At 46.5% G+C, this 22,629-nt stretch overlaps 1 protein-coding gene and 1 non-coding gene across 2 annotated transcripts in view; one reads left to right on the top strand and one right to left on the bottom strand.

The window, feature by feature from the left end:
* The window catches only part of LOC147679104 (phospholipase A2, minor isoenzyme-like), a 37,859-nt gene extending 21,516 nt beyond the window's left edge, over positions 1 to 16,343 (bottom strand). The window contains exons 1-2 of the mRNA XM_086942867.1: positions 16,188 to 16,343; positions 10,537 to 10,699 (exon numbers count right to left, since the gene is read on the bottom strand). Of these exons, the coding sequence (XP_086798993.1) occupies positions 10,537 to 10,699; positions 16,188 to 16,221 (197 nt within the window). The 5' untranslated portion in view covers positions 16,222 to 16,343. The remainder of the gene's footprint in view (positions 1 to 10,536; positions 10,700 to 16,187) is intronic.
* On the top strand, positions 4,803 to 4,942 carry LOC147679105 (U4 spliceosomal RNA). The gene has a single exon (XR_015301617.1). It is a non-coding gene; the product is annotated as a U4 spliceosomal RNA (small nuclear RNA).
* Positions 16,344 to 22,629: the final 6,286 nt, after the last annotated feature.

Raw genomic sequence — 22,629 nt, 5'->3', positions numbered from 1 at the left:
ACCTTGGTAATACTAAGGTTTATTTGCGGTAAAAATCGCCGCAGCTCAGCTGTAAATTTTTGTCTCTAACCAAGCAATAGCGATAATTATCGCTATTGCTTGGTAATATGCCCCATTGTTAAGCGACATTTCTCCTATTATCAAGGATTTCGCTAACCCTGTTAGTGATAATAATAAGCAGCGCTAAACGCGGTTAGCACTGCTTTTTTTTACACCTGGGGGCATATTACCAAGCAATAGCGATAATTATCGCTATTGCTTGGTTAGAGACAAAAATTTACAGCTGAGCAGCGGCGATTTTTATCGCAGATAAACCTTGGTATTACCAAGGTTTATCGCAAATGCGATAAAAATCGGCCGCAATGCATGAATATCTCTGAAAAGTCAGCGATATTCATGCATTACCGAGCTAATGCTCTTAGCCATGTTATCCACCTCCCATTGGATAACATGGCTAAGAACTGCTCAGGGCAGGTGTTAGCTTTTGGAGATATTCGCGCTTAGCGCGAATATCTCCAAAAGTTGGTAATAGGAGATAGCGATGTTAGCGACTGTTTCCAGTCGCTAACATCTTGGCACGCCCACTTTGCATGTCATTAGTGATAAATATCACTGACATGCTAAGTGGGGCTCAAGATGGTCGCTATCCCCTACTAGCTGTCGCTAACTGGTGTTAGCGACAGCTAGGTAATAGGGAGAAAATGTTATCTCCGCTTTCTTGGCTTTTAAAGCCAAAAAAGCAGAGATAAACCCCCTTGATAATATGCCCCCTGGTATTTTCCTGACTTAGCCATGATATCCTATGGAAGGTGGATATCATGGCTAAGTTTGTGAGCCCCTATCATCAACCTAACGCCAAACTTCGGGAGATTATCGTTGGTTTTCCAGCGATAATCTTTCATTTGGCAGTTAGCGTGAGGATTTTTATCACTTCTGAGATAAACCTTGCTAATAGCAAGTTATCTCTGCGATAATTTCAGGCGATGCTTAGAGTTAAAAAATGTGTTGCTAAGCATCGTTAGTGATAAATATCGCTAATCTTTATTTATTTATTTATTTATTTATAAATTTATAAAGCGCCTGGTGACCCGGAGGCATCCCCGCGCTATAGAGCTGAGATATCCAAAGAGGAGGGGGGACCGGAGGACTATTTGGGGAATAAGAAAGTTTTTAGTTTTTTCCGGAAGAGGGCGTGGCAGGGTTCCAGACGCAAGTGGCGAGGCAGTGCGTTCCAGCCTGAGGAGGCTTTGACCGAAAAGCGACGGCCACCGGTCCGAGCCTTCTTAAATTTAGGGACGATGGCCAAATGCTCGTCGTCCGAGCGCAGTGCCCTAGGGGCTTTGTAGGGGGCGACAAGGTCTTTCAGAGCGGCCGGGCCGGCACCATTAATGAGTTTGTGACTGGTGCACATTGCCTTAAACTCAACTCGTTGGCGGACAGGGAGCCAGTGCAGGGCCTTGAGGGCTGGTTTGGCAGAGGCTCTGGGGGGGAGGTCCATTATGATCCTTGCCGCGGCGTTTTGTGCCCGTTGGAGTTTGGCTAAGGTAAACTCCGGTGCACCGAGGTAGACGGCGTTGCTATAGTCGAGTCTGGCTAGGATGAGCCCTTGAACCAGCAGTTTCCTGGATAGCGGAGGCAGGAGAGGGAGAATTTTGCGGGTTGACCGCAGGAGGCCAAAGCATGATCCAGCGGTCTTGGTTGCCTGGGTCTTCATGGTGAGGCTTGGTTCCAGCCAGACGCCTAGCGTTTTGACTTCTGACTTTGGAGTGGGTATCTCACCAAAGGTGTCTGGCCACACCGAAGCGGGAATTGTTGACCATTTGTTGCCCAGGAGCATAATTTCGGTTTTAGAACCGTTCAATTTTAGGGAAGATTCGCACATCCAGGAGTAGATGTCTTGGAGGCAGTTCCGCAGGCTGTCTGGGTGTTTGTCCAGCTGGGAGAGGGAGACGACAAGTTGGGTGTCGTCAGCGTAGTTGACAATTTTGATCCCATAGGGGGTCACGACGTCTTCCAGGGGGGCCATGTAAACATTAAACAGGGTGGGACTAAGCGAGGACCCCTGCGGGACTCCACATGTGAGTGGAAGGGGGTCTGAGCGAGAGTTGCCGTCCCACACCTGAAATGAACGGCCTGATAGGAAGGAGTTAATCCAGGCGTGTGCTGAGCCCACAATTCCTGCCCTGGCCAGGCGATGTAGAAGGACACGGTGATCCACCGTGTCAAAGGCGGCACTGAGGTCCAGGAGGATCACTGCCACTGATCCTCCTGAATCCAGAATGCGCCTTGATTCCTCAATGACGGAGAGGAGGGCTGTGTCCGTGCCCTGGCCGGGCCTAAAGCCAGTTTGAGATGGGCGCAGGATTTTGTTGGTCTCAAGGAATTGGGAGAGTTGGGAATTAACTAGTTTCTCCGCCATCTTGCTGATGCAGGGAAGGAGTGATATGGGTCTATAGTTAGACATATCGTCAGGATTCAGATGGGGTTTTTTTAGCAGGGCTTTGACAACCGCATTTTTCCAGTTGGGCGGCACTGTGCCTTGGCGCAAGGAGATGTTAATGAGATCCCTGATGGTAGAGGCTATGCTGGGGGCGGCAGCTTTTAATATTCTGGCCGGGGCTGGGTCAAGAGGAGAGCCGCTTTTCATTTTGGCTAACGTGGCGGAGACCTCAATGAGGGAGGTAGCTCTAAAGGAGGACAGCCGCGGGCTGTTAATACAGACCTCAGTGTCAGTGAAGTTGTGGGGGGTGATGCTGGGGAGAGAGTCCAGTATTCGCGAGATTTTAGAGTCGAAGAAGGAGGCAAAGTCATTGCTTCTGTCTGAGGGGGCATGGGAGACGGTGGGTGCTGATGGAATGTTGAGGAGTTCTTTGACAATCAGGTACGCTTCTTTTGTGGAATTGGTGGCGTTTTGTATTCTGTTGTCATAGAATCCTGCCTTAGCAAGTTTGAGAGCTGATTTGTAGCGTCTAACTGCACTATTGTAGAGGTCTTTGTTACTGTGGAGCCAGTCCTTTCTCCACTGCCTCTCGGCCTTTTTGCACTCTTTGCGTAGGTCCCTGAGGTCAGGAGTATACCAGGGGGCCTGGCCTTTTATCCTGTTTTTGATCTCCCGATTTTTTATAGGGATAATATTATCGAGAGTGGAAGATATCCAGTCTCTGACTTGGGAGTCGGCGGTGGAGGGGTCCTCAGAAAGACTGGGGGTCGAAGCGTCCAGGGCTGTGGACCAATCCTCAACCGAGAGTCTGGCCCACGCTCTGTCTCTGGTGAAGGTGGGGGGTTTTTGAGGCATTTTGAAAGCTCCAGGGAGATGGGTCGTTGGTAATATGCCCCTAAGTCCTTCACTCTTCGTCACAGATAAGGCGAGGATTCTTGAGGTAAGTACAGTCTTTATTTAGAGTAAGAGTGCACATCACCAACTAAACGCCACCGCTCACGCGCCTTAGAGCTGGCCCAGCTATCATTTCTTACCCTCCATCAGCAGAGATATGCCTGCTCAAAGCAGGGAGCGACAAACATTTGAAACAGAGAAAAGCCTCGAAAAACCTGAAAGTATGAGGGACAGGGAGAGAAAGTGAAGGGTGAGGCACTGGAAAGAAAGGGAATAAAGAACAACAAATTATAACAGTACTTTCCATTAAAATTATACCGTTTAGGCGATGGCTCTTATTTTGAAGTAAGTCATAATTGAGAGATTTCCCATGAGACAGTCTGGTCAATCATAGATAAACGTCTGCATTATATGAAGATCCTTGGGCGGGGTGGAAAGCAGGGGTGGAAAGCAGATAAGGGCCAGATCCATCAATCTTTCACACAAGGCAGCAAGATAACTTGCTGCACTGCTCTGCGTGAAAGGGAGCAAGCAGAAATGTACCATATTTACCCGTGTATGGGCACATTCTTGCTCTCTGCCTGTGCTTGTGCACAATCTGCCACCTATAGGATGGAAGTTCTGAGCAGAGCTGGTGAAGGCAGGCTGGGTGGTTTCCGGGGGGCAGTCTAATGCTGCTTGTGCTTGATTTTGGCAATGACTTCACCCACTTCACCCCTCCTCGGCTCGGCGGAATTCAGGGCTAAATAGATGTGTCGGACAGCAAGCAAGCACTTACGGCGACAGGGAGCTGACAGTAGCTCGTGATCGACTGATTGGAGATCCCGGATTTAACGTATCTGACCCGAGCACGAATTACAGGTCTGAAACCAGTTATTTTTCTTGGGTGCTTACTAATATGCCGTTTTACTATAATGAATCCCTTGAATTTTAGATCTGGGTGTGTAATGATTGTAAAATATTTAAGCCAAAATTGTACCTGAAATCTTAGACTTGGAAATCTTAGACTAAAATTCTGCAAGTTCAACGGTGTTGCTCCGTGAAAAAAGCAGACCTGCAGTAAGGGCTTTATTAAAAAAGATGCAGTATTAATTTTATTTTGCTAAATTATTTCCACGCCTCCTTTGGTATATAGTTACAGACCGCGAGCCTGTAACGATCCTACTGCTTACATTTCTACAAAGCACCGGCTGCACCAAGTCCCAACATCAAACACCGGAACGAGTGTAGTGCTCGGTCTAACAAGCTACTTACCATGCAATTTCCCAGAGTGCTTTGCGCGTCTCAGGGACACGCTTGGCACCCGCGAGCTGACTGAATTTGCAGATATAAGGCTACTACATTAAATATTTCGACTGCCATAAGTCAACAGTGTGATACTAATCCTCCAAATTGATACATAGTTTCCTTGCTCTCGTTAACATAAGGTATTATGGCGAGGCGGGTTGTAATTCACAAATATTTCCTTAGCTTTGCGCAGTGGCAGTATCGTAGCCAATGAGGTTTAACCGAGGCGCGATTATTGCTTATTGAAAACTTTACCCAATACCCCGCTGTGGCGATTTGAAATATAGTCGCCATTGCAATTTTTGACAGTCTCTAAGGAGACTGAATACTTTGGTGAAAAAATAAGAAATTTTGATTTTGTTTCAGAGATCAAATGGAGAGTATAAATGCACTAGATGGTTGGTAATTTCGGGACGTTTTCGCTATGAAGTTTCCATCTTTCTTTGTCTTTGTTCTCATCTTCGCCCCCGGTTCTCTTCTACCCGCAAAGCATTCCAAAACCTACCAGCCAGGGGGGCACCCCCCAACCTCACTAAATTTCAAGCCCTTGTTCCAAAAGTGACCTTTGACCTGGCGCGGCGGTTGCTGGAACTATTTGAAAATGGCAGGGTAGAAAGAGCCGCGTTGAAAAATGCACCGGCGAGCAATTGAAACACGTGACCGCAACTCTTGCGAGGGATTCTGTGTCGTCTATTCCCAGCCCATATAGGAAATTAGCAACAATGCACAGCACACTGCTGACGCACGTGTTTGCTACCTATGCTTTTAAGTACAATGGAAACACTGCACTTCCTGGAGAGTTAATGACAAACATGTATTCATTTAATTGTATTTTGATACAATAAAAAAAACTGTTGCAGCCGTCCAGAAGGAGGCGCTATCTGATGACAGTACTTCACAACTGCATCACTGATTTTAGGGGCCTATTAGCAAAAAATAGCGATATTTATCGCTAAACGTGGTTAGCAACTTATTTTTATCGCTGGCTATCGCTGGATATTTTAGCAGAGAAAACATGCTATTAGCAACGTTTTTCTCCATTGTGCTAAAATATCCAGCGATAGCGGCGAAATGCGAGAATATCGCTGGAAATCCACCGTGAGGTAGTGTGGCTCACTGGTTAGAGGCGGCAGACCCGAGAGCAGAGGATGGCCTGGGACCAGGGTTCGATTCCCGGCGCAGCAGGTTTCTGGACCAGGGTCAGCGGACTCGATAATTCTCTCGCCTCGGTGCCCACTCTGATCAGCGATCACACTCGGCAACTCTGGGCATTAGCTTGCCTCATCTTCACTAACGGCCCCACCAGACCGCCGGGGATGCCTGGTCTCACCCTGGAGATACCCATTAAGGGACCATCTCTCAGGGAAGCCAGGAAGGGTTTCGCAGCGGTCGAAGCGCGGAGATACTCCCCCGGGAGTGATTCTAGCGCTATATAAACACGCAAATTAAAATTAAATTCTCGCATTAATGGAGGCTTTCCAATGGGGGCTTAATCTGATAATCCACCCCCATTGACTATACAGGTAAGTCAACTTTTTAGCAGGTGTTAGTTTATAGCGATTTTTTTTATCGCTTCGCCTGCCTTGCTAATAGGCGATAGCTGTGTTAGCGACTGTTTTCAGTCGCTAACAGTTTAGGTACGCCCACTTTGCATGTCATTAGCGATAAATATCGCTGACATGCAAAGCAGCTGTCGCTAACTGCTGTTAGCGACAGCTTGCTAATAGGGCGATAAAAATATCGCCGCTTTAGCGGGAAAAAGTACAGCTAAAGCGGCGATATTGCCCTTGCTAATATGCCCATTAGTGAACCTGTAAATAAAGTACCTGCTGTGCTGGAATTTAGTGGCGGTTTCTGAGTGCCACGAATGATCAGCTGCACCACAAGACAGCCAATGTATACAGCATGTCAGCTATGAAAAATTGAAGAGGGACAGCTGCGTAACGGATGCCTCTCAATGAACGAGTGACGTGGAGCATGACTTCATGACGTTCGCTGGGCTTCAACGTACGACGCCCTGTGGCACAGAATTTTATCAGCGTGATGGCGTCACTCCTGCAGCATATTTTACATGACAATCAAGGGCTTTGTACGTCGGTAAGCCCTAAGGGGGTGATTCCCGTACATTACAATGGTTATCTCACCATTGCTAGGCTGCCTGATAATCAGGGTCACTGGAATTATGCGGCAGTGGAGGGCCTGCTATGCAGCAGGGTTGAGTAAATTATCTGGCCAGAAAGTGCAAATTATGTGGCATGATGCAGCACATTTTAGGATAGTATTAGTTCGTTATTTTGCCATTTTATACTTGTAACACTGGGCATTGGTTGCACCTCATAAGTATCAGTTCAACATCCAAATATAACAATGTGCAACAGAAAGGTGATCGGTCAAGCTTTGCAAAGGGCATTCCAGTGTGCCACCACACTTGTCGCTGTGTTTTTAGTAACGTTTGAACTGTTTGATTGAGGAAAAAACTTTTTTTTGGGTTAAAATATACAAATTATGTTGCAGATGATGGACTATGTGGCAAATGCAGCAAGTCTATAATTATGTGGAAAATGCTTCAGCTGAACAATCGCATAAGCCCTGATGATCATGATCAGATGAGAGGTGAGGCAACCGGGCTCTTATTCACTGTAAAAGTGAGGAAAACATTTTACAGGCATGAAAATCAGAGGTGCGGAGCCCCAAAACTTAATACAGAAGCAACCACTGCACAGCTCCGTATTTGTCGCTAGAATGTTGGGGTAAGCGATCTGTAAGATGTTAAAATTAAATAAAAATGTGAAAATAAAAGAATACTTTGTCCGCCTCCAACATAACTAACGTATGCCGTCCAACACTGATTACAAATGAACTAGCTCTAAGCCTGAGAGGTTGTGTGGGCCTGGGCTTAATTTGTAAAAAAAAAAATAAGTGCCACGATCCTCATCAGGAGGCCACTGTAGCTTGTACAACCAATTGCCGCCTGCAAACGCTACAAATGACAACTGCTAATCATCACAGTACTACAACTGTGGCAATTCAGACTATTTCAGGCCCCCAGAGCTATAAGAATGGCTTAGGCAGCAGGTGTTAGCCACTTTTAATCAACCCCCTAGGATACCACAATTTTGCTATTTGCAAAATATCATGAAATCTGCACTTCTTTTTTTGATCTCATGATTTTTACAAAAGTGCCCCCAAAATGTGTGTTATTCCAAGAAAAATCATGGGCTTGATCCTCTCTTTACTGGCTCTGCACTCGCTGAGCCAGCAAAGGGGGTGAGCAACAGGCTAATAGGCAGCAGAGGTTTTAACATCCTCTGTCACCTGCCTCTCAAATGCAAAGAGACCCCTATTGTGTAACTAGCCTGCAGCCGGCCTCACCCGGTTCAGTGTGCCCCCTGTGGACTCTGCATGCTGTTAAAAGGTACTACTGGCCCCCATCCTACACTGCACTTCTCTCCCTCGGCCCTTGCTGTCTCTTGTTAACCCCAAAACCCCACCCCTGTCTCCCCTATTTTTTTGCATTTTGTTTATATGCCCCCAACCTCCTCAACCGCACCCGAGCCCCTGCTGCCCTTCACACAGCAAGGAACGCAGGTTGTCTGAAGACAGAAAGAGCAGGTTTCATTTTGTAATCTGCTCTCTTCGGCATCAGACATCCACCAATTTGAGGTGCTAGACTCCTGGAGACTCTGCAAGGGTAAAGACTGGGCCATAACATAGGGGCATATTATCAAGGGGGTTTATCTCCGCTTTTTTGGCTTTAAAAGCCAAGAAAGCGGAGATAAAATTATATCCCTATTACCTAGCTGTCGCTAACACCAGTTAGCGACAGCTAGTAGGAGATAGCGACCATCTTGGGCCCCGCTTTGCATGTCAGTGATATTTATCACTAATGACATGCAAAGTGGGCGTGCCAAGATGTTAGCGACTAGAAACATTCGCTAACATCGCTATCTCCTATTACCAACTTTTGGAGATATTCGCGCTTAAAGCTAACACCTGCCCCTGAGCAGTTCTTAGCCATGTTATCCAATGGAAGGTGGATAACATGGCTAAGAGCATTAGCTCGGTAATGCATGAATATCGCGGACTTTTCAGCGATATTCATGCATTTCGGCCGATTTTTATCGCTTAGGAGATAAACCTTGATAATAGCAAGGTTCCTAAACGATAAAAATCACCGCAGCTCGGCGATAAAAATATTGCCGCTAAGCCAACATAGCGACAATTATCGCTAGTTGTTGGTAATATGCCCCATAGTCTCCAGCAGTGATCGAGCACATGCCTTGCAGTATTTTTGTGGCGGACACATTTTTACCAATCTAAAAAATACAGTACATTTTGAGGTTTTGGGAAACAGATTTTTTTCGTGCAAAATTTGTCATCCAAAACTGCAACATTCTGGGATGATATGTCATCTGGAACGCAGACAAACAGCGCTATCATGTGGCAGGCTGTCTTAAGTGCCGGTGTTGACAATTAAGTGTTGGGCCGAGAATCGGAAACCACCTTCTCAAATTGAGCACTGAGGTGGACCCTGCACATCTAACCTGGGCTTCTATTGGAATTCTATAACGCATATTAGCAATCCCATTATCGACATTTTAGCGGTAATTTCCTGCTGCTAAAACAGAGATAATTTTAACAAAGTTCTTGCTAATATGCCCCTAAGTGAGCTAGGAGATGGGTGCTAATCCTGTTAGAGAGCTAGTTCCAAGTCGCTGCGTCGCCTTACTGTGCACAAGTGAGGTGTTCCATGGCTGGTGCATGGGTGTCCCCACGCAACACCCATGGGTTTTAGACACATTCCCGGATTCGCATAAGGCTTGTAAACCTGGGAATGCATCATAATCTTTGCCTCCCCAGGGTTGGTGTAAAGAGGAGAAATAGCTTTATTTCTGCTCGTTTTTTCCTCTCTCTAGGTGCGCTGCATAGCAGCCACTGGTGTGTCACTTTTCATGTGGGAAAAAGTGACGTACCGGTGGCGTAAGGGGCTTGTAAATACGCCCCTGTATTGCATAAATACAGTGCATTCCTGCCCTTTCACTTTGACGTAGGGTGTTACATTTTTTTCCACGGGGGTGTCCCCTGAGCCCCTGCCCTCACCCTACCAACCGCCACTTTCTCACCTGCATCTGCTGCGTTGTCTGTTTACAATGTGCAGTGCAAATGGCAATATGCCCCTCAGCAAGACGTGGCACAAAAACTGCATGCACACGCTTGCTGACAGCACTTGTGGAAATATTTGGTACAAAACAGAGGATAGAACTATAGGGGCATATTATCAAGGACGGCGTTAAAAATTATCGCCGGTTTAGCAACAGAAAACTGCCGCTAAAGCGGCGATAATGGGCTTGATAATATGCCCTTGAGAATTCCAATAGAAGTCCATGTTCTGGTGTGAACATGGGCTTCTATTGGAATTCTCTATGGTATATTATCAAGCCCATTATTGCCGCTTTAGCGGCAGTTTTCTGCTGCTAAACCGGCGATAACTTTAACGCCGTCCTTAATAATATGCCCCAATAGAGATTACGCAGGCAGGGCATGTGCTAAATATTTCTGAGACCAGCAAATAGCAGTTTTATCACATAACTCAAGGGCACTTATTTAATCAAACTCAGAAGGATGAAAGTCGGACTTGGTCAACCAAACCTGCTACCTGCACATCTCTCAAGTTTCCCATCGCCATGAGCAGCTTATCCAGGCCAGGATTTTTGCTTGCAATCTCAGGTTTGTAGTCTTGCGGATTCTATTGTATAACCCCAAATGCAAATACAAACCTGGAATAGATGAGTTTCTCATGCATGGACCTGGGACATTTTAGAGCGTTGTAGCTGTTCAGATTCAGGATCAGCAACAAACATTTAACTCACTGAGCTATCTCAGCAGGCACGATGCAAGATAATGATGGTACTCACCTGTCTAGCGCATCAAGTGGAGTCCCTTCCCCTCCCAGGCCGCAGTAACAGCCGTAGTCGTTGTAGTCCAGTAGAGGGTCGCTGGAGGGAATGGCGCACTTTATCATGGACCTGAAATTCCATAGCGCCTTCATGTCTGGGGCGCCATATTCAGCAGCGGCCACTGTAGAGGAAGAACAGGGTCCATGTCAGGTATTGTGCTGTAATCACCAGTAGAAGGAAAGAAAAGAAAATGGTGGCCTAATGCAGTATGAGGAAGGACTTTGGAGTGCGGCATGAGGAAAGGGACGATGGAGACCCGGGGGGGGGGGGGGCAGCAAGAGGGAAATGAGGATAGAGGCCTCATAACGCACCAAGATCTAAGGGATGTTGGACATAATACAGTGCGGCTTGACGAAATTGAGCACATGGGCTAAAAAGTGCAGCTAGAGAAAATGGCAGACGGAAGTCTCAGGGTGCAGCTTGAGGAAACAGAAGATGGAGGCCACCCTCAAAGTGCAGTATGGGTAATGGGAGCATGGAGGCCTGTGGTTATAGCATGAACACCTCATAGTATTGAACGAAGAAAGGGATGCTGGAAGAATTACACTGAAACAAGAAGAAAGGTAAGGCTTGTGATTGCAGCATGCCCTGCCCTGGCAGAGGTGCACTGGCCTCATATAGAGAACTTGAGGGCTTTCTCAAGAGGCAGTTCCTGTGCATGGCCATCAGAGCTATGGGAGTCATTTGCATGTGAAATAGCGTCTGACGTATGACAAACTCTCCCCAACCCTACTGGCTTGAGACTTACAGCCTTATTCATGAAGGCTAAATCGGCTCGCAAAGGGCCGGATTCTGAGAATCCGGCCCTTTGCGAGTGCGATTTTTGCATTTGGGATTCAGCATCCCAAATGCAAAAATCGGTAATTGCTAAATCGCTAAATTGCGAGGAATTACATTTAAGGAATCTCTATTTGAGATTCCTTAAATGCAATTCATGAAGCATTTGAAAATTGCGAAAATGCAATTTTGGGCCGCTATTTACAGAGAGGTCAGACCTCTCGGTAAATAGCAAAAACTTAGAAAAATGCTTTTAAAAGCATTTTTCTAAGTTGCATGTTGCACACACACATGTCCTTTGGACATGTGTGTGCGCAACACCTGTTTCAATTTGCATTTAAGGGGTGCTACAGGGTGTCCTTTGGACACCCCTGGCACCCTTTAAATCGCTATCTTATTTGCGAGTAGCAAATTGCTAATCGCAAATAAGGAATACTCCCCATGCATTCCTATGGGCCTTTTGGCCCATAGGAATGCATGGGGAGTTATTCCTTATTTGCGATTAGCAATTAGCTAATCGCAAATAAGGAATCAGTGGGAATCGCAATTAATATTGCGATTCCTACATGATTACCGTTTTGCGAGTCTCAAATAGCGATTCCTTATGATTCGCTATTTGAGCCTCGCAAAACGGCCCGATCATGAATCAGGCTGTTAGGGCCTTATTTATGAGGCCTTGCAACAGTTTTGTGCTTTTGTTGCGTCACTTTTTGTGACACATCGGTGGCGTAAAACATGCCTCCTGTTGCCCCCTATTTACAAAGTGATGGATCTAAGCAGATGTGCCACTTTGTAAACCCCTTGGGAACAAAAGGGGTTAGGTCCTTTATGTGGTGAGGGCTAGACCTAATATCAATAGTGAACAACACAAAGTACCCAAACCACAGTGACTCAATACGTTTTTTTGATACAGGGTAAGAAACCAATTTATTGTCGCTTCCCTAGACACCATTATTTTGTGTCAATCATTTTGTATTTTTTATATTTTCAAAGAATTGCTGACAGAAAAAGACATTGATTGCAAATATTTACAAGGCTAAACAAACTTTAACAAACATTAAAGGCAAAGACTATTTACACATTTAGAAACCATTATGTCACACATTAGAAAGTATTCTCACATCAGACATTAAATAAAACAATTATTGAAAAAATAATACAAACATTTTTATCACAAACAACAAAAAACTTGCAAACAGTGAATGAGAGAAACTAGGGGTTGGGAGGATAGAATATAAGTAATTAAATGACTTATATATATTTTAATGCTGGACCAGCCGGTCCTAGCTTTTGTACAACAATGATACTTTGTATCTCCCAAACAACACTGCCGACGCGTTTCTAGACCAGACTGGAGTCACTGGTCTGTCATCAGGGCTGTATGTGTCTTGTATCTGTAGGATACAAAAGCAATGTTTTGCTTAGTCTAATGTGTGGCCTCCTTATTACCATGAAGTAGCTATAATGACGGTGTGCGCACAGAGATATAAAATTCTCGATAGAAAATAGCCCTAGCCGAATGACTTTTTTGGATATTGAAATGAGGTGTGTGGACTGTCGGTTGGTTTCATCATTGTTCAGGAAAGACACTGACAGAAACACGATTTTACACCACAGGAGTGCACATCCCCGCAGTCACTGTATTGAGTCACTGTGGTTTGGGTACTTTGTGTTGTTCACTACTTTGTAAACCCGGCGCTACATTATACCTGCGTCAGGTATGATGTATGCAGGGTGGGCGTTCTCACGTAAGTAAGCCTCATAGAAGTGACGCAGTGAAATCTACGAGATTTCACTGAGCCACTTCTAGGGTGCAAATACATTATGCCTGCCTCACAGCAGGCGAAAGACTGACACAGGCCCTTTCACATGGGGCTTGCTCCATGTAAAAGGACACATTGCTGGAGTTGCGTCATTTTGTGACACACTCCAGCAATGTGTCACTTTTGCGCCTACAGATACGTCAGAATGTAACTCCTTGCGACATGATGCATCATACAGTAAACATGACGTATCCATCATGTCGCAAGGAGGGTGCACTGAGAAGTGACGCATCAATGCTTTCATGCAGCGATGCGTCACTTCTCATAAATGAGGCCCATAGACTTTCAGGAAATAACCCGATTACGCAATAATAGAGTGCCCCTGATGGACTGAACAGGTTAATTAAGCAAACCCCATCCAGGTTACGCTTTGCCAGTGAACCAAGAGATCACATCCCTGGAGAGACTGACCTCATAGAGCACCTCTCTGGTGTTAATGCACCGATGAGATGAAAGGGTGAGCTCCTGATGAGACTGTTACAATGAATTAAACGAGTGCCTCCCCAGTGATTAAGATGACTCCTAGCAGCAGACTCTGCTGATTGGCTAAATAGCCTCTAACTCCAGGACAGCAGGTTTTTTTTTTTAAAATCTTTTTATTAGCATAGTATGTAGAGCAGTAACATGCATACTTTTTCATATACGAGCTCAGTAGTAATCCTGGTGGTACATGCATGCGTTTGCCCAGAGCATATATAGACATAGTTACATCGATTTTCCATTTTGTCGTTGAACCAGAACAAACAAACGAACCCCGCTCGTACCCGGTCCCACCCTCCACCCCTAAGAAATCCCACCGACACTCTCTCAACAGGCATATAACTGAATTATAGACAATTGGGTCACCCCTGATGCAGTAAAACGTAGTTCAGATTGAACACACAGGTAGGGTGGGGTAGTGTGTTCGATGGGTCGGGGCTACCCGTACCCCATCGCAGTGCACCGTAGGCAGTGTCCGTACATGGAAAAGTGAATCAGGGCCTAATTGTACCACAAGTGGCTAGTCATGTGCATCCCCTCCATCCTCGTCATCTCCAACCTCAAATGCCCCCAATGTGTCAAACCATTCCAGTGAGATCGGCGTTTTTCGGAGGCCCCTACTTTCCTCCCGCTGTAGTGCTTCACCTTCTGCCTTACCCCATCGCACTACCTCCGCCTGCCATAGGTCAGGGCTGGGCGGTTTGGATGATTTCCATCTCATCGTGATGGCACGCTTTGCCAGCAACAGGGCTAGATCTGAGAAGCGCGTCGCCACGGTTCTGGTGCGTGTTGATGGCCCCAGCCCTAGGAGTGTATGTTCCAGTGTAGGTGATCGGGATAGAGTACCAGCCTTCTCGAGCGAGTCATGGACAGTGGTCCAGAAATACCCCAGTTTAGGGCATTGCCACAGCATATGTACCAGCGATGCGTCGTCAGCATCGCATCGGGGGCAGTTGCTTTTCGATTCAGGGAACATCACATGGAGGCGGTGCGGAGTCAGGTAGGCTCTATGTAGCAACATCAGTTGAATGAACTTGTATTTGGGGTTCCTAGCTACTTTTTTGGGGAACTGAAGTATGCGCTCCCACTCTTTGTCTCTCAGTGGCCTTCCAATATCTGCTTCCCATGCCGCCCGAAGTGGTGACAGTGTAAGTGCCCTCCCCGTTTTGATGCTAGCTGTGAGCCACCTGGTCAGATGGCCTGTGCCCATGAGGTAGAGCATTGTGACGAGAGGGTTCGTTACAGGCTCCCGCCCCTCAGGTGACCATTTGCGTGTGACATAATGGCGGAGTCCGGCGTGCATAAGGAATGAGCCGCTGGGGACGCCCTGTGTGGTTCTGAAGTCTTCGAAAGATAATAGGTGCCCCTCCGCAAACAGGTCACCCACATGTGTCACACCTGCGTCATGCCAGGGCTCTAACAAGGTCGTCGTGAGTGTTCCCGAGCCCAGTGGTATACCCAAGAGTGGGACCGTGGGGGCATAAGTTGTCTCGGGGGACGTGTACTTTAATGCCTTCCGCCAGTATGTTATCGCCAGCCTGAGAAGCGGCGGGGCGTTTCTTGGTAGATCCGAGCCAGGTAGGAGCAAGATGTGCACTCTCCCCTTAGCATGGTCGTCCTTCGAAACATTAATCTCATGAAGATTGCGGCCCGCCACCCAGTAAGCCAGCTATTGTAGCTGACACGCATAATTGTAAGCTCTAAAGTCCGGTAAGCCCATGCCACCGGAGTCGGAGGGAAGCTGCAAAGGACAGCAGGTTTACCAGGTAACTTCATGTCATCAAGGACACTGTATGCTAGTTCAGCATCTCCCTCTAGGAACCACTGTAATCTAGCAATCTGATGCATTGGATTTGATGGTCAGTCCAGGACTGCTCCTGCTAGCATGCATGAGGTTGTAAGATGGGTGCTCAGTCTGAACCATGTTGTCCCTGATGTCACAGAGTCAAATGTCACCAGACCTGTGGGTGCCCCTGGCTATCCCTCCCTGTAGTTCAGAGCTTTTTCGTAATGGTGGAGTTGATATACGCAACCTTCAAGAAGTTTACAAGTTGGATTTTGCCACATGAATGAGAGCGGTGTTGACCCATAGTCACTGAGCCACCCACAGAAGGCTGGTGCTAATAGGGGCCTTGCAGATCACCCCTTAATAATCCCAAACATCACACCATGGAATGGAGGGTCCCTTTAAAGTGGAAGAGGTGTGGCGCAGCGGCCAGGGTGCCTGACTCCAGACCATGGGGTTCATGGTTCAATCCCCGGCACCAGCGGCAGGTTAGCCCAGCACCATGTGACTCTGGGCATTAGCTCGCTTAATCTTCCCGATGGCCCCCAGCGCCTGGACACCTCTCTGGAGGTAGCTGTGCGCTACAAATGCTGGTATTTCCTTTCATTTCAAACAGGAGGGGACAGCAGCAGAGTCGCCCCTTCCCCCCAGAGACAGTGTGGCCAGGAAGAGGACCCTTGGGCCAGGAGGAGATTGGGGAATCTGGCCCCTGTACCAGGAGCAGAGCCGGGGGTCTGTGTTACCTGCCAGGAGGAGAGCAGCCAGGAACAGCTTCATGGTGATGGAGTGTGGGGCAGCTCCAGCAGACAGCTTGTCTATTTATTCCCTGGCATTGACCTTCACTCCAGCAGCAGATGATATGTTCGCAGTGTTTTTCCACTCCACTCCTCTCCTGGCCCGCCTTCTCTTCCTGTGGGTGTGCAGTGTACACAGCTCCAAGGCTTGGCCTTCATCACTTGGAAAAAGCTCTGCTCTTGGGGGAGTGGCTGTCACTTTTATAAAAAGAGCTGGCTCGCCAGGGCTGGGCGTAGCGCGTCCTGGCACTACTGGAGGGTGCTGCAGGGGAGAGACCCAATCGATCTGTTGGAAAGCCACTGAGCATTGATGTTGCACACCTCTTGTATAGTACAAAAATTCCAATCACTTGGCGCTTGTCTGCAGTTGTGGGTTTGCTCAAGGGCGGGAGCTCTGCTGTTTTGAGGGATATCCATCGACATACAGAATCATCGTGCTCCCAAAATATTGTAGCAAAATAGTGAGAAGGTTAATGCATACGGGTAAGTATAGATTTACTATTCTTAACTCCATATATACGTACATGGAAGGTGTGCGAATTGGGAGGAGATGTGGCGTAATGGCTAGAGCAACTGCCTTTTGCACTGGGAAACCAGGTTCAGGTCCTGGCGTCAGCTCAACATCATGTGATTCTGGGCAAATCACTTAGGGGCAGATTTACAATAACTGGTGCCACCCTGCATATCAGCAGGGACTGCGACAGTTATTTTGCGTGACGGTTGAAACCCCTGGCGCTACCATGGATGCGCCGCATTTACATAGCAGTTTTACAAAAAGGGGAGTGATTTAGCAATATACCCACAGGTCCTGCAGACCAGATATCGCCAAGACAAAGAAGTGCAAACTACAAATAAATCATAAAGCTGACAAGAACAACCCAAACACAAGAACTTAGGAGGGATATTGTACTCCGTCATGCAAACCAGATATGGCACCTAATGTACTACACTTCCAAAGCCCTTCCCTGATGAAGACCTTCGCACAAAATATTCTTCCTGGTCCAATCCATTGAAGGTCGAAACGCGTTGGCTCTTTCAAAAGAGAGGTTTAGAGCAACCGAACAAAACAAGTTTGCCCAATAATAGGTGCACTCGAGCTGATCAATTGCCACTCTAGATACAAGTTTGTAAACAACTCTCTGACCTCTCTAGGACCTGCTCAGTACAGCTAATTAAGGGCAAAACAGAGATAACAGTCCCAATTAAAATTGTAAAACAGTAGGACTTACTCATGTCGGGAATGATATTCGTGTAAAAGTCATTACAAACAGGATTGCTGTTGTCTATGCATGTAGTAATGTTTAAGGTCTTAGGTCATACCTATGTATGGTATGTAAACATTGTATATGTTTTTTGTTTTAGACTAGCTATGTCAAAAAGTAGCCGCTGTATATAATCACAAAAAACAAAAAGAGAGGTGCATGTCTTAAATGTGTAATGTGATGGGAACCTCTTTTTTGATTATGAAAAGATGAAGAATGAATCCTTAAATAAATGGAGCCAATGGTTAACAAAAAGAACCATTGAGTCATAAGTAAAAACCTATCTATGGTGACAGAGGTACTCTGTTTTTGCTGGCCTTTACTATGCGGGGCACCGTGGCGCAAGGTTAGAGATATGCGTGACGCATCTGACGGCATAATGGTGAGGCAGTGCTGGAGTTGTGTTGCAAGCGCGACGCAACTCCAGCACTGCTCAGGGGTGCCCTATACTTGCTGTGCTGCGTCACTTCTTACGCCTGCTACAAGCAGGCATAAGGAGTTGACGCAGCGGGGACGTTAAAGTGACTCAGTGAAATCTTGTAGATTTCACTGCATCACTTTTACGGGGCTTTCTTGCATCGGAACGCCCACCCTGCATACATTATACCTGACACACATATAATGTAGTGCAGGGGTTTACAATAAGCCCCTCTGTGTCCAATTATCGAAGCTTTTCGAGCATGCAAGACAAACTTACAAGTACGAATAACTTAATATATTGGTCGAAAAAACACTTTCCCAATTCGGAACTGTTGATTCTGTACACGTAATTGAATTTACTCACATGAAGATATTTGCGTGAGTCAATCTACGAGCAGGAGTGAGGAGTGGGTGAGGAGTAGGCATCAATGCAAAGTATGTAAAAAAAAGTACGTGCAAAAGCCCAACCTATTTCTCAAGAAGCCCCTGCAGCTTGTGCAAGCCACTGCCTCTGCCAATGCTGCTAAATTCCAGAACTACTAGTCATCACACGCCTATAACTGCTACAACTTAGACTGCCTCAGGCCACCCAAAACTGCAAGAATGCTTTGGACGTGCTGGTATTATTCATTTTAATGTATAGCTGTAAAACACTGCTGATGTGTTCACTTCAAAACTAGACAAACAGTGCCACCATGTGGTACACTGCCATAAGTGCTGGTGTTGAGAATTATGGGGAAGAATTATCATTATTTAATGCAGCGCAATTCTGCAAGACATCTTGCTGAACTGCCCTGCGTCACATGGATAGGGTAGGAATGCGCCATATCCAGCTGTGGCTCCTCTGTAAAGGCATAGATTTAGAATAATAAATGGTGAATACCATACATTTTATTATTCTGTGTGCCACCGGCCACAGTAGCACAAGTGTGATGGTGGGGGCAGGGTAGACATGATTCCTGCGTATTGCAGGATGACTGCTTCAAGTGCGCATGACAGATTGGCCGGCTGTCTACAACCTACCAATCTGTCATGCACACTTCAGAGCCTGCAAATCTAGTGCTGTAAAACAGCTGAGGGATTAAAGGCACAAGCCCCCATCCTCAAAATGAGCGCTGGCTTAGCCTGCTCCAACCAATCAGGATTGGCTGAATTTGGAAGCAGGAATTAAACCACTTTCCTTTCCTGCCTGTAGTCTTCGGGAAGGGCAAGAGGCAACATAACGGTGAGTTGCACGACGTGCCACGCCCGGCGATTTTAAAAGTTGCTTGCCGCCTCAGATCATATCTACCAAGATATGGCACATTCCTGCTCTTTCCCTGCGCTGGCAAACTATGTGCTCCCTAATGGCAATGCAGGCCCCCTTGCACCATGGTGCAAGGGTGCCTGCATAGCAGGCAGGATTGTTTGTGTACAGGAATGGAAACCTTCCTGCACAAAAACAATCCATAGAGGCTCAGCACATTTATTAAAAGGAAACAACCATGAGAAATAAACCTATTTCCCATTGTTGCACCTCTATCGAGAAGGCGTACAATATTGACACATTCAAAGGTTTACCTCTCCTAGCAAATCTGGGAACGCACCAAAAAGCATAGGTGGATGCACAGAAACAGCCAAGCTCCACCAATGTAACGTTTTCCAAGCACAGAGTATCGCGAGGCAGTGTTTTGGATTTACAAAGCCACATAGATTCACCACACAAGGAGACCTTGCGCGGCTTTGTAAATCTGGCTCAAGGGATGTTATTGCCCTTGCATTGCATTGCAATTCTTTGCTAAATCTAGGCCTAAATGTCAATGCCTCACATCAGCAAACAGCAGCTTAATTTAAGCACTGGAAGGCGTACAGGGTGGGAATGCTCTTTGACTACCCACAAACACACAGGGTTGAGGATAAGCCCCCACTATGCTTTGGCACTTTTCTACCCTAAACATTTTCAGATATTTGCACCTGTGAAACCAGGAGTAAGTCCCTTTTCAGGGTGCAAAAGGGACGGGAACACCGTCCAAAAAATGATTTCCCTTTAGCAAAAAAGGTACCAAGTGGATTTTTACTGCAGATTTTCTTATGCAAAAATGTAAGTGCAGATATTTTCTCATGAATAAATTGAATCCATAAAAATGTTCGGAGGTTTACAGTTGTAACCTGGAAAAACTTTTGTTAATTCTTTAAAGTGTTAAATCAGCACCCAATGTAATGTCTCAAACCTGAGGCTGTAGAATTAAAACATTTTATGACTCTGGCCTATTAGAACCACATCCCCAGGAGCAATGTTCAATGTGTCAGCTTCCATGCTCTGGTATGAGTAGTCTTTCATCTTTGCTTTGTCCATTCAATCTGTCTAAGCAGTGACTCCAAGCCTCTGAGTTGGGTCGAGTTTCATCTGTGAACGGTGGCATTGCGAGGTTTACACAAAAATGTATTTCAGTATGCTTTGTGAACTTTATTAATGAACTTTTCTGGTACTCTCTAAGCATGTCGCTTAGGCCCAGATTTAGCATAGGATTGTGTTGCCCTTGCATCACGCGAGTTGGCGCAAGAGCAACGCAATCCTTAAGTCAGATTTGTAAAGCCATGCAAGGCCGCCTTGCATCGCCCTGCACTCTGTGCCAGGAAGGCATTGCATGAGTGGAGAGTGGGTGTTCCCAGGCATCCACACATGTATGATGGCGCATTCCCAGATTTAGATTACAAAAGAAGGGGGACAAGTAGGGCTATTTTGAAGGAGGGTCCAGCGTACAAGCCCAGAAATATGACAACAAAGAGAGGTACGCAGCTCCCTAAATAAAGGGTATACTCGCAGAGTGGAACTAGAAGACCCAGGTTCAGGCCTAAGGAGAAGACCTAAAGAGGGAGGGGGGATCCTCCCTTTTGGGACTAAAACCCTCACACACCCAGCAAGCTAGGTGTCATGCTTCATCATCTGGGTTTTGCTCCTCGTCAAACTGGCGGTGCAATGACTGACGGGCTCCCAGATGGGGCTCTTTATCGGAGTTCTTTTGTCCCTGCCAGTTGGTGCATGTGGGTATGAGGGCCTAGTGAAAAGAGTGTAGATGTGAAAGGGTGGTGGTGGTGATTGTTAAAAAAGGTTAGGTAGTCCACAAGGAGTTTTAATGGTGTGGCTAACTACCTCGGTAAAAACAATGGGTAAAAAAAAAATCCAAGTGCTAGGATCCAGGGGAGTAGACTCTACCTAGTGGTCAAGTGGTGGTTGGTCAACATGTTTCATGCAATTGTTCTGAAGGTTACAGGGCAATTCCACAGGACCAAAAAACTATAAAATCTATCTACACTATGTGTAAGGACAGAAGATTACCTACTCCAGAGAGAGTTCGAGGTAGGCTTGAGGTCCTACCACTTCGTGTTGGAACCCTAATAAAGGCCGAATGCAGCTTCAACGGTCTCCTCCCGTGATCAAGAGCATGTCAAAAGTATGTGCCCTGTTGCCAATGCAAGCTGCGTCGGTAAACCTACCCTCACGCCATACGGGCAGTTGGAGCCGAGTATACCCTTTATTTAGGGAATTGCGTACCTCTCTTTGTTGTCGCATTCTCAGATTTCCCATGACAAGTAAAACTGGAAATGCATATAAATTGTACGCCTTCTGGTTAGAGGCGCAACAAGTAGAAATAACCTTATTTCTCCTTGTTTCTTCCTCTTTCGATGTGTGCTTCATTATGCAGCACATGTATAAAGAGGAAAACGCCTCTGAGGATTTTGCTTGTGCACAAAGGTATCCTTTTCTACACAAAAACAATCCTGTTTGCATCATAGTCACCCTTTCACCATGGTGCAAGGGTGCATGGTGCAAGGGTGCCCAGATTGGCACTAAGCAGCACACAGTGCACCAGCGCAGTGAAAGAGCAGCAGTGTGTCATATATTATAAATATTTAAACAACAAGGGGTGGTGATGGACAGAGTTTCTGAATTAAGCAGAATACTCTCACCCAGTCAAGAGATCAGGGCTAGATCCAACACCGTTTTTTAGCTCACTGCACCATCCCAGCTCAGAACCTGGCTATATGCAAATTAGTCTGTTCCTGTCCCAGTGCATGATGGGAACAGGGCAAAACAAACTACCAAGCCAATTCTTTCACTGGGAAGGAAACAAGCTTCCGGGGACCGGTTTCTGGCATTACAGCCGTCTTCGGCCCGGCTTGCCCCAGGTAGCTTGTCTCCTTTCTGGTGAAGAATTGGCTTGGTAGTTTAGTCTGCCCTGTTCCCATGATGCACTGGGCCAGGGACAGACTGATTTGCATATAGCCAGGTTCTGAGCTGGGATGGTGCAGTGAGATAAATAACGGTGATGGATCAAGCCCTGATCTTTGGACTGGGTAAGAGTGGTCTGCTTAATTCAGACACTCTGTTCATCACCACCCCCTTTTCTGAATCGTTTTTTGGCCACTATAGGTGTGGCAGGGTATACTCAGACATGAGTCCCTTTCTCACTGCACCATCAGGATTCAAGCAAGCTGGGCCGAAGAAGGCTGAAATGCCAGAAACCGGTCCCCGGTAGCTTGTCTCCTTTCTGGTGAAGAATTGGCTTGGTAGTTTAGTCTGCCCTGTTCCCATGATGCACTGGGCCAGGGACAGACTGATTTGCATATAGCCAGGTTCTGAGCTGGGATGGTGCAGTGAGATAAATAATGGTGATGGATCAAGCCCTGATCTTTGGACTGGGTAAGAGTGGTCTGCTTAATTCAGA

This window comes from Lissotriton vulgaris, chromosome 11 (assembly GCF_964263255.1).
Source record: "Lissotriton vulgaris chromosome 11, aLisVul1.2, whole genome shotgun sequence".
Classification (NCBI taxonomy): Eukaryota; Metazoa; Chordata; class Amphibia; order Caudata; family Salamandridae; genus Lissotriton; species Lissotriton vulgaris.
Note: the sequence above shows the minus strand (reverse complement) of the source record. Positions and strands in the feature narration are given on the sequence as shown.